This window comes from Perissodus microlepis, chromosome 14 (assembly GCF_051167445.1).
Source record: "Perissodus microlepis isolate ML-2025 ecotype Zambia chromosome 14, ASM5116744v1, whole genome shotgun sequence".
In the NCBI taxonomy this organism is placed as follows: domain Eukaryota; kingdom Metazoa; phylum Chordata; class Actinopteri; order Cichliformes; family Cichlidae; genus Perissodus; species Perissodus microlepis.
Window position 1 is genome coordinate 29,625,162 of NC_140474.1, and position 11,257 is coordinate 29,636,418.

The 11,257-nt window shown below is 40.1% G+C and overlaps 2 protein-coding genes across 2 annotated transcripts; both read right to left on the minus strand.

Annotated features, from left to right (window-relative positions):
• Positions 1 to 1,386: 1,386 nt before the first annotated feature.
• On the minus strand, positions 1,387 to 2,770 carry LOC146374140 (complement C1q-like protein 2). Its single transcript, XM_084950155.1, has 4 exons — positions 2,764 to 2,770; positions 2,306 to 2,413; positions 2,070 to 2,210; positions 1,387 to 1,982 (listed from the first exon to the last, which is right to left on the minus strand). Exons 1-4 carry the CDS (start codon positions 2,768 to 2,770, stop codon positions 1,558 to 1,560), a joined length of 681 nt encoding a protein of 226 aa, XP_084806281.1. The 3' UTR covers positions 1,387 to 1,557.
• Positions 2,771 to 6,222: 3,452 nt separating this feature from the next.
• On the minus strand, positions 6,223 to 11,162 carry ftr86 (finTRIM family, member 86). The gene is made up of 11 exons (XM_084951338.1): positions 10,202 to 11,162; positions 9,773 to 9,868; positions 9,438 to 9,671; positions 9,195 to 9,348; positions 8,992 to 9,117; positions 8,833 to 8,883; positions 8,662 to 8,703; positions 8,514 to 8,555; positions 8,265 to 8,327; positions 7,970 to 8,172; positions 6,223 to 6,784 (listed from the first exon to the last, which is right to left on the minus strand). The coding sequence occupies exons 1-11, from the start codon at positions 10,709 to 10,711 to the stop codon at positions 6,449 to 6,451; spliced, it is 1,857 nt and encodes a 618-aa protein (XP_084807464.1). The 5' UTR covers positions 10,712 to 11,162; the 3' UTR covers positions 6,223 to 6,448.
• Between the last annotated feature and the right edge of the window lie 95 nt (positions 11,163 to 11,257).

The following is an 11,257-nucleotide window of genomic DNA, read 5'->3' on the forward strand; positions in this document are numbered from 1 at the left end:
TTCTACACTGCAGGGTTATACTGTGTATATTATACAGTGTAGTGCTGTAATAATTTTTACATTAGGAAATAATCTGTGTAGATTAGAGTGAAATGAAAGTTTCCAGGTGACAAATGAAGCTGCCAGTACTCGTAGTTTCACATGATTTGTTACATTGTATAAACAGCATCTTAATTAGCTACAGAATGTATTCAGAATTACATACACCAATAATATATTTTAATGCTGCACTGTTTGTTGCAATTTAGGACACGATTAAATCTTGCTTTAGTCATCCATCCACTTCCGCGTATCCTTTTCAGGGTCGCGGGGGGCGCTGGTATGGATCAGCTGTCCCTGGCTGTCGCCAGTCTGTCACAGGGCTAACACATAGACAAAGACAACCATTTGCACTCACATTCACACCTATGGGCAATTTAGACTTTCCAATTAACCTATCCCCACTAAGTGCATGGCTTCGGACTGTGGGAGGAAGCAAGAGGACCCACGCAAACATGAAAACTCCCAACAAAAAGCAGTGTAATTGAACTCAAGACCTTCTTGGTGTGAGGCAGCAGTGCTAACCACCATGCCACCATGCTAGCCGTTATTTAGAAAGCATCCATCCATCCAATCAAATTTAAGATAGAGGGTAGACTCAAGTGAGTTGTCTACTAATTGCATCAGTTCTTGGTCCTCCAAGGCATCCTTGGGCAAACACACATACCCCCAACGTAACCCTTGATGAATCTATTAGAGTGTGCGTAAACGTTAGACACAAAGTACGAAAATAAAAGTGCTGTATGTATGTATGTATGTATGTATGTATGTATGTATGTATGTATGTATGTATGTATGTATGTATGTATGTATGTATGTATGTATGTATGTATGTATATGTATATGTATATATATATATATGGTGAATGATACGTAGAGAGAACTCTCTGACTGCTCAACTTGAGGAGTAGTAAGCCAGTACACAAGTATCATTTGATTTGGGCATGGATTTGAGGTGGATTTCACCCTGCGCTGGTTGCTAGGCCATCACAGGACTTATTGGGAATTTCATTGGTGTGGAATAGCATTTATTTCAGCTTATCTTTTTATTTCACAAAGAAGATAATGATTATAAATCCTCTATTTTCCACTCAAATTGTGAACAGCACACTATGCTAGTACCACCGTTACAACTTTGCTTTATTTGTTACAGAATGGATCAAAAATTATAACAAAGGCAACTGTGTTTTTTTAAAGATCTGATTTATTTCATCATTTTTATAGGCTTGACAGATTTCACAGACAAGTAATATAACATTTATAACTAAATCAAAATCAATAACAGTTATAGCCAAGACACTTCAGCAGTCTAAAAAAAAGATACAGCTGTAGTAATTCAAGGGTTAATCCACATAAGAGTGTTTAAGAAACAACTCTTCAGCATAATGACATACAATCTCAGAAAGAACAAAACAAGTCACTGATGTCACCATAGAAAATTTTCATCTAGCAGGCTTACATTTTGGCTGTATTAGGCAAACGTTGGTACAAAGCACACAGTGGCTACACTATGCCAACTTAATCAGAAGCATAAAGCAGAAAACCAGTGAAAGTGTTGTAGTGGTTGATGTCATCGCTTAAGGAGCATCCTTGGAGCAGCCTGACAGACAGCTGGTCCCCAGCGTTCAGCTGCACAGCCACGACAACACTGGTGCTGTCTTCAAGGTCCTGACCACTTCTTTCAATGGCTTCAGCCACATTTTCGCCGTTAACCTGCAGAGTGACGCAGTTGCTCAGGGTTACGCGAGCAGAGCTGTAAACCGTGACGGAGAGGCTGTAGACGCCGGAGCGGGGCACGGTGAAGATGCCAGTCTCCACATTGTAGCCGTCTCCCAAGTTGATGAAGACATGTTTGTACTTAATTATGCTATCACTGGAGAAGGGGCCATAGAAGACCATGGCTGAGTTGTTGTTTAGAGCGACGGAGAAGGCGCTGCGGCTTCCTGGAAATGCAGAGAAGAAATAGCTTAGGGAAATGAGAAATCTATCAGCTTCGACTTTTAGTTTATTGGCCACTTGATGTCACTCACCTCTCATATTGTTGAGGATCATTTTGGAGCTCATGAGCTCGTCCTTCAGTGTGTTAATGCTCATGTTAAAGAACTTCTCCAACCTGCCTATTTGTTTCTGCATTAGACAGCAGCCACACGACGCCTGGTCAGTAACACACACTGCATACACACACAGATGAGTAGGTTTTCAGGTAAAAACATGCAGAGCTATATTGAGACATAAATGCAGACCTTCTTATTTAGCAGCCTCTCACCTTGGCTTTGAACGGGGGCTTGCTGCGGTACATTGTCCAAAGGTCCGAGCCAGGAAAACTTGTTGTCCTGACCGAAAGCTGCATGCAGCAGACACAGCAATACAATTGCTGGAGAAAAAAAAGGGCATCAGACATCTTTGTTATTTTGAAATGTGGAACTGACTCTAAACCACTACTATTTTCTACCTTTTTTCAATTTGTGGAATTGACGAGCTTAATTGGAGACATTCAACATCCCAAAATGTAAAAAATTCTTCTAATATACTTTTCATTTTCACATGGTTTAGTTTCCTAAATTTAAAATTCTAACATGCAGTCTTTAGTCATTTTTTGTATTTCTTGCCTACTAGAGTCTGAATATTTTGAACCTGAGCTAAATCCATTAATGTTCTTTGCAATTAAAAAATCTTCCTCCAAAAGCTTATGTCAATGTAGATGCAGCGTCCATCTAGTCTCACCTCTCATGTTGATGCTGATATATGGCAAATGATGATGCTTCTGAAGGGTGGAAGTTTGTACTGACTGATCATGACACGAAAGTAATGGATATATAGTTTTCTAAAAGCCCCTCCCGTGTAACCTCTTTTCACACAACTCCTCCTCTCTCTTTTTTCTTTGTTGTTCATCCCCTTTCCCTCTGTGACTTTATAGCTCAAGATGAATCTTTTTTTTTTTCATCACTAGAGGCTCTCGTTTTCTCAAATCCACACATTGACAGACAGCTTATGTGTGAGTGCTGCTCCAGGGTGCCTTGTTTGATGTTACACACATATCTTTGCTATGAGCAATTTTTTTTCTAGTCAGATTACTAAACATTGTTTTTGCACTCTCCACGTTCATGATTGAGTTAAAAACAAACAACAAACAACAAACCTGCCTTTTTGAAAGGAAAAACTGTGCTGATTGTAAGCAGGATTTATTTCATTTAGCTACTGCTGAGATCAGCACGACCCTCTGACTGCCAGTAGTCCTACAAGGAAGCTCATCTGCATGTTGTTAGAGCCAGGTAGAAAACAGCAATGCTTTGAGGTAAATCCTAATGCCAATGCTAACATATTTATGATCAAACATTTCATTAATCATGTACACCATCTTACCATGTTAGCATGCTATCACTTTCTAATTAACCTTATAGGTAAAGTACAACTAAAAGACATTCATTCATTCCTTCACATAAACCAAAAATGGACCTTATGCTGATGAACTATTTCAGTCCAGACCAATTTTTTTGGGCGGATCAATATTGGAGTGCTGCACCACTATAAGCTGTTGAATTATTTAAATAATTATATGCTGTGGACTATATACTCGGTCGCTTTGGAATCACACGATTGATACAATTGCCATGACTGTGTGGCTGTATGGTAAATTTGCTTAGTAGAAAGACTGAAAAAGAGGGAAATATGTTTGAAGAGGTCTATGCAAGCATAGACAAAATAAAAACAATCTTTTGCTTTCTTTGCTGAAAAACAGGCTATTCAGTAAACAGGGCCCAATGTGGAGATTTTGATGGCAGAACAATTAAGACACGTGTAAGCCCCGTGTGACTCAACACAGAACCTGTATGAGCTGATTGGGTGGCCAGTGGTCACTGCGTACCTGCTTAATGCCCAGTAGAAATCTGTATAGAGGCACACAAGTAGGAATACAGTGGAACCACAGTGTGTCTCATGTTTAAAACCTTTCTGTTAATCTCTGCTAATTATCTGCTTCCAATAGCTTTATACTGAGCAAACAGGGGTATTGCTTTCTATGCTGAAATGTAAGCTTATAATTACTTATTACTTATTATAATTACTCATTAGTATTTACAACAGCTGAATGTTGTATGAAAACACTCATTTAAACTGTAAACAACCCATTAAATTACAGTCTACCTCCAGATCGGAATCACTGTATTTAAAATTCAGTGCTCTTCTTTATAATGATCATGTGTATTAGCGCATTACAGTGACTTACGATTCACTTTCCCCTTACTTTTGGCAGATTGGTTTTACTTGTCTGCCCTAATGCTTTTTCATGTGTCACCTGCAGACTTTCTTGGGCTTTCTTTGACCTGTGATGAATCTAAGAATAATAAAACTACTGTACTTGCTTATGCACAAAAAAACTACTACTCCACAGGAAGAGAGTGTTGACTTGAATCCAGACTAACGTAGTTTGCACGGAATTTAATCCAAAGAAAAAGTAATGCAAATCCAAAAAAATGTCCTTCCTGCAGCTTGACCTTGGTTCAACTTGCAGCAGTTTCCAACTATGTGAGTCTCAGCTAAATAAACCAAACCAAAAGTTCAAAAAAGAAAAGAAACTCTAAAGAAGTTAGCGGCCATTTGCGCGCTCGACTCTCAAAGTACAACTCAGTGACTCAAATGATGTTGCTGGAGGCAGCATTAGTTTTAAAAGCAAAATCATCCGACCCTGTTCCTAATCTCTGCTTGAAGTCTCAAGAGAATATTTGCAATTTTAGCATGAAACAAGAGAGAAGAAAGCAGATAAAATTAAAGACCTCTGCTTTGTTTTTTTGATCCTTTTTAGGATATCCATCCATCATGACTGATAAATATCAACCACTAAATCAACTTTCAGCTTTCTGCTGTTGATTGCACAGGTTTAAACAAAACAATTTACACTACTGTTACTTCAGATAAATGTGGATGATATTTAAAGTTTATCAGTGAGGTTTAAGTTTCCACAAATCCCAGAGCAGCTTATTTTTCCTTAACTCAGTCAGTAGCGTACAGCAGAAAACCAGGGAAAATGTTCTCTGTATTCTACTGCCACCTAAAAGTTAGCCTGCAGATCAGTCACCTTCATCCTGTCGATCAATTAATCAGTCAATCAATCAGTCAACCATCAATCCATCCATCCACTTTGTTCATGTAAGTAGGGAACCTTCTGCTCACAGGGTTCTGCACTAGGACCAGTTCTGTTTATATTATACATGCTTCCCTTAGGCAGTATTATTTGTATCATTTTCTGTGTCTAAATTCAGATTAAAATGACAGCTGGCAAAGAAGTGGAGATATGGAACTCAACAAAACATTTACCTCACAGCAGGTGCGTTTCCTAAAGTTGCATCTTTTTTCTAACCATATCTAGTCTCACCTCAGATAATCTTGCTAACAGCACGCTAACATGTGCACCTCCCAGGACTTTTGTTGTCATTGTAGGTCAGGTATCACCTCTCCTCTGAGACAAAAAAGGTGAGTGTTTTTACTTTGTGTCCACAAGTACATGCTTAGTCATTTTGCACTGAATATACTTTTGTGGTCATATTAATGATTGCAACACTAGCGTCACCAGGTTTAACCAATAATACTGTAGTATATTTATATATATATGGGAACAGTGCCATTCTAAAGCATATGTTGTTATCTTAGAAGGCTGGGATTTGTTGTATCTATTTAGTGTGTCCAACTTTTTCCAATCAGGGCAGGGTTGCAACAAACTGTTGCCAAAACATGTAAAATGAGATCTTCCTTGTTCTCCTGTGAATAGTGTTTGATTACTAACTAGTGCAAAGCAAGATAATTTCTGAATATCTGCACTGAGAGAGAAAAGACTTACACAAGAGTTTCCTTCGGAAGAGTAACAAGTCAGTAAGGAAGAACCAGAGTTAAGCCTAAACAGACCAAACACAAATCAGGACTTTTCAGCTCATCGTATCTGTGTGTGGAGAAAGATCGAAATAAATATGGGAATACCAAATATATTGTACGTGCAGAATGGAGGGGAAGCTCTAGGCATAAAGGTCAGTGAGATATAGAGAAGACCAGCATTATATTGGTTATGTGTTTGGTCACATAAGAAGGAAGAAATAGACCCAATGCGCTATAAGATACAGTCAGTCAACTCATTTAAAAAAAAAAAAAAAAAAAAAAAAAATGCTAAAACAGATCACAGAGGTATGTGTTGCAAGTTTATTAATCTTTTATTTACTTACATAGACATATTTAAATTAATTTATATTATATGAATCATGGTTGGTGCAAAATCATTATGTAAACAAGAACTGACTGAACTAGTTCTCTCCAGAGCAAGAAGGCATCCTTGACATCCTTTTTAAAAACCTTAAGCTGTTACATTCTTGCAGCCAGATAAACATCTTTAATCAAAAACATCAGATAATTACTCTTGTGCACATCAGTCTAATTGGCAAATAGTTACTGTAGCACCTACTCTTGCCCAGAATCTGAATCCTGGGAACAGAGGGCCAGTGAACTGCTGCTGGTGTCTGTGGATGAGGGTAGCCTGGTTTTTGGTGATGCTGTAAAAGGCCAGAATCCCTGCATGCTGGTCCAGGTAGATGCCGATCCGTTTGGCCTTTGGTGCACCCAGCAGTTTTTCCTGGTTATTGTGCCAAAAGGAAAATCCGCTCCCAGACCAGTACAGACTCCAAGACAGCTCATTGTGGCCCAAACGGCTCTTGTCATCATTACTCTTGCGTTCTATCTCTTTGTAGGAAACTCCGATGGTGACCTGCATGATGGGAGTGAGGAAAATAAATTCAGTGAGGGGCACAAATGTAAGAGTCGTTTGCTAATCACTTTAGCAAAAGCATTAAGAAATGTAAAGTTTATGACTTCATTCCACACTCATATGGTAGCAACTAATCACTCACAAGGTGACCAAATCCTGAAACCTGGATGAGATCAGAATTTTAAAAGTTTAAATTTTGCTATATTTAAAAAAAAAAAAAAAAAAAAAAAAAAAAAAAAAAAAAGGGGGAAACAAAAAAAACAACAAAACTTTAAACTAGAAATTGAGACCATAAGATGACTAGGAATATATTTATCAAGGTCATAAATAAATTCAAAAGTAGGATCAAGTTTTCATAGATTTTTATACAATGTTACTTTTTCTTTTGCAATCAGAAGAGTCGCCCCCTGTTGGCTGTTAAAAGAACCTGTTTAATGCACAAGCGCATTAAACAGCTTTTCATAACTGGAGGTCATGTGGATCTTTTTTAAAAATAACCTACAAAAATAACACATGACAAATATGTATGTTGAACAGATTCCGTCTTTTAAGGAGCGCAGCCGTGGCTAATAGAAATGTCAGTAATTTTTGTATTTATAGCACTGCTGTCCTTAGGACCTCTCTGGTACTCTAATACAGTATGACTTGGCATAAACTATGATGCAACTCTGTGCATTGTGTGTGAAAATGAATTACTTTCCAGGCAGAAAGTAATTGAAATGATTGGTTTCCTTTGAAATTTCTGTATACATGGATTCCATTAGCCAATTAAAATGGAACACAAAGGGCAGTTCCCTCCATTACCAGACTGCCTGTGTAGAGAAATGCTGGCTGCATGATTTAAATCCTTAAAAACATTTATATTAATTAAAATATATATAAAACTAAAAATGTTTTATAGCCAAAACCTATCCTAAAAGGAATGGTAGGACATAGAATATTGATTTAAGCCTTCTTTAGTCAGACTTATTATTGTGAGACTTCTATTTTGCTTTTAGGTCTGAAGACTTTTATGGCATCAGAGTTCTTTCATAACCATCACTTAGCACTGACTGGGCAAACAAAACATGTTAACTAATTCTACGACTCAAACAGTTACAGTTGAGAACACACACACACACACACACACACACACACACACACACACACACACACCCACACACACTTTTAATCATATCCAAGCACCTTCTGGCCAGTCCACTCCACCTCCCAGTAATAAGGGCTCCCTCCCAGCGGCTCTTTGCAGAGAACCTGTCTCCAGAACTGGAATCGATCAGGATGGTCTGGTGGGTTCAGGTTCTCAGCCCGCATTGTTGCCTTACGATTGCCATCCGAAAGCAGCACGTGGCGATACACTGTGTTGGGGTCCATGGTGGGTTCGAAACGAACTAAAGAAAGAGGATTTGTCATTGTAGCTAACACTCTGGAACAAACGAAGGCTAAATAAAGGGGTCTGTATTCTGGAGTACAAAAGACTTACATTTTATGAGTTCATCTCGAGTTTTTGGTTCTGGATTCATAAATCCCACTGATGATACAGAAGCTGTTAAGACAGAAAAAAAAAATACACCATTGTAAAAAGGAAAAGTAACATTTAACCCCAAGATACTCTAAGAGGCATCTGTGAAAGGTCAGGTGAGCAAAGCTGTCCACAGCCAGCTTTTATCTCCTACAAGACGGGGTAACTGCCTGACGTGGATATCTTCAATGATAATGTTTGTGCTTTTACCTTGACGTCGAGGAGCAGGCAAGGGTGGAGGTGGGGCTGAAGCTTCATTCACAGAGAGACAGGGAGAAGCAACAAACAGAACAGTTAAACTAAAGCATATCTAAACTCTATGACAGCCAACATTAGAGAAACCTTTTTCAAGCATTACCTTGAATGTAAGCAGAACCACCAGACCTTGAAGGCAGAGGCCCTGAGGTGAAAAAAATAAAAACAAGAGTAAAATATGAACTCAGTGTTTTTTCAAATGCCACATTAAAGTATATTCTGTGTGTGTGTGTGTGTGTGTGCGCGCGCACGCGCGCGCACGCGCATGTTTTACCTTGAGGTCGCAAAGGTGGCAAGGGTGGAGAGTCTGTTTTCATTTCATACACTACAGAAGAAAAGAGTTTACATGTAAAAAGGTGTCCTTTCCACAATCAAAAGCTAACAGTCAAAACAAAGCTCATTTGTGCTTTTATTGGACTGGTATTTAACGTACCTGTACTTTGGGCAGGAACCTGAGCTGGTAGTGGGTCTGCAGGTAGTGGGCCTGTTGGTACTGGTCCCGCTGGTAGCAGGCCTGCTGCTTCCGGACCACTGGTAGTCAAAGCCAAGGGGTTATTCACTGCAAAAGGAAAATTTTGACCTTTTGTTATTAAGAGAAGAGAAAAGACGAGAAGAGACTAGAAGAGAAGAGCTGACCTATTGTGATGATTTTTTCCAGGCTGCCTTTGCAGAGATCCTGAACTGACTCCTGCAGTTCTTTCATGACTGAGCGGACTGACGCCACCATGGTTTCCTCCTGCCCAATCACTGTGGCATCAGTCTGAACCAGCGGCTCCATGAGGAGGAAGTTCTTGAGAACAAATACCACAAATTCCACAGTCAGAGACTACAGATCTAGTTTAGCACTAAAATATGTGCACTCCGCTTTACACTCGTTACCTTCAAGAAACAGACATCGTCCTGCATGTCAGCCAGTCTGCTCAGCTCTTCACTCTTCCAGTTGAGCTGTGCAACCTGCTGCTCCAGTCTGTTGAGCTGCCCCTCAGCCTGGCTGCCTAAAGAGGCCTCGTGGGTAGAGAGGAGCTCGCTGACCTGGGTGCCTGTTAGATTCACGTTCTTGGCTAGCTCCATGAATAAATCTGTGCTCTCCTTCTCTAGAGCCTGGACCAAGGCCTGGTAGTGTAGACAAGCAAGATGAGGACATATTGTCACCACCATTTCATATTTTTCAAAGTAAACAAGGATGGCATGAATTAATAAGGTTTTCTACATGCCTTGTCTTGACGTGCAAAATGTGGGAGTTCCTTAATCTTCCTGTCCGTCTCCTGGAGCCTCCTCTGTACCTCTGCTTGCATCTGAACAAGCTCTTTCTATACACAAACACATGCACACATACATTGTGAGGCAGTAATGACTGTACTTGAGACTGTACAGGCTATTTGTGATATTGTTACATAGTTTTGCTGGGAATCACTATAACATCAGTAAGGCGCACTTCAGACTTGTTTTTCAAGTACTTCAAGATTAGCTTAAGAAATGTTTTAGTTACACTTGGAAACTGCATTTATAGTGGTGTATTTCTTTTACCAGCATTTTACTTTCATTTTAAAAGTTGTTTAGAGACCCAAAAACAAATAAACAAAAAAAAAAAAAAAAAAGCAGAGTGAAAATATCACCTGAAATAATCACTTCCAATTACACACCTGTCTTTCTTTTCTCTCGTCTCTCGGTTTGACAACACGGTGTCCACTGTGTCCATGCTGGCAACACACCTCACACACACACTCCCTGTCGTCATGGCAAAACAGGTCCAGGGGTCGGCCGTGTTGGTGGCAGGGTCTGGGTTCTACAGAGGGAAGCTGTGGGTACACGCTGCCCTTTCGTTGCATTGTATCTGGCTGGACCTCCAAATAGACCGGCATGGATGGTGGGCCGGGGGAAGGAGCTGTGAAGGAGTGCTGCTTCAGGCTGTTGGTCCTCAGCTTCTCCATAGCCTCTGCTAGCAGGGTGCTCTTGGCCAGCGAGGGCCGAGGGTTAAACACCTGCCTACACTGGGGGCAGCTGTACTGACCTTTGCTGCCCCCTTTGTCCCAGTGGCTCTGAATACAAGCCAAGCAGTATGAGTGTCCGCAGGGTAGAGTGGCTGGATCCTTCAGGGTTTCCAGACATACTGGACAGGCAAAGCTTTCCTCTTCAGTCCAACCTGAGGCCATGCTCGCTGGGAAGAGATGAGCTTGAACTTTCTTTGTATGGATCACAAAGTTCTCTGTGTGAAGTTACAGAACTGATACTACAGCAAGCAGGTCAGAGAAATTAAAGCAATGACGCCCAACAAATGACGAGGCTAAAATGCCAGTTCATATGAATCACCTGCTGCTTAAAACATGAAGAAACGGCTCAGGGTGGGGCTGGTTAAACAGGTGGAGTGAGGAGTCTATCAATCTGACATCATGGGTTTCAACAGTTTGTTGGAGCCTCCTAATGGAAAAATGAATTTTGCTGTTGATTTTTGCTACTCAAACGAATTAATTAAGTTTAATCATCCAGTCACATTCATTCTTGCCAGGCAGTCTGCACATAGGCAAAAAACTGTAAAGAGCGCCTGTTTTAGTCTCCTCTGTAAAGGAAGCGGGCCTACACAGTCCAAACGAGAAGGACTGGTTTTAAAAACCTGTTACATAAACTGACATCATTTGGTGCTTTCCACGTGATTTAATCACTAAATAACGTAAACGTCGTGTCTTAAAACCAAACCTCGG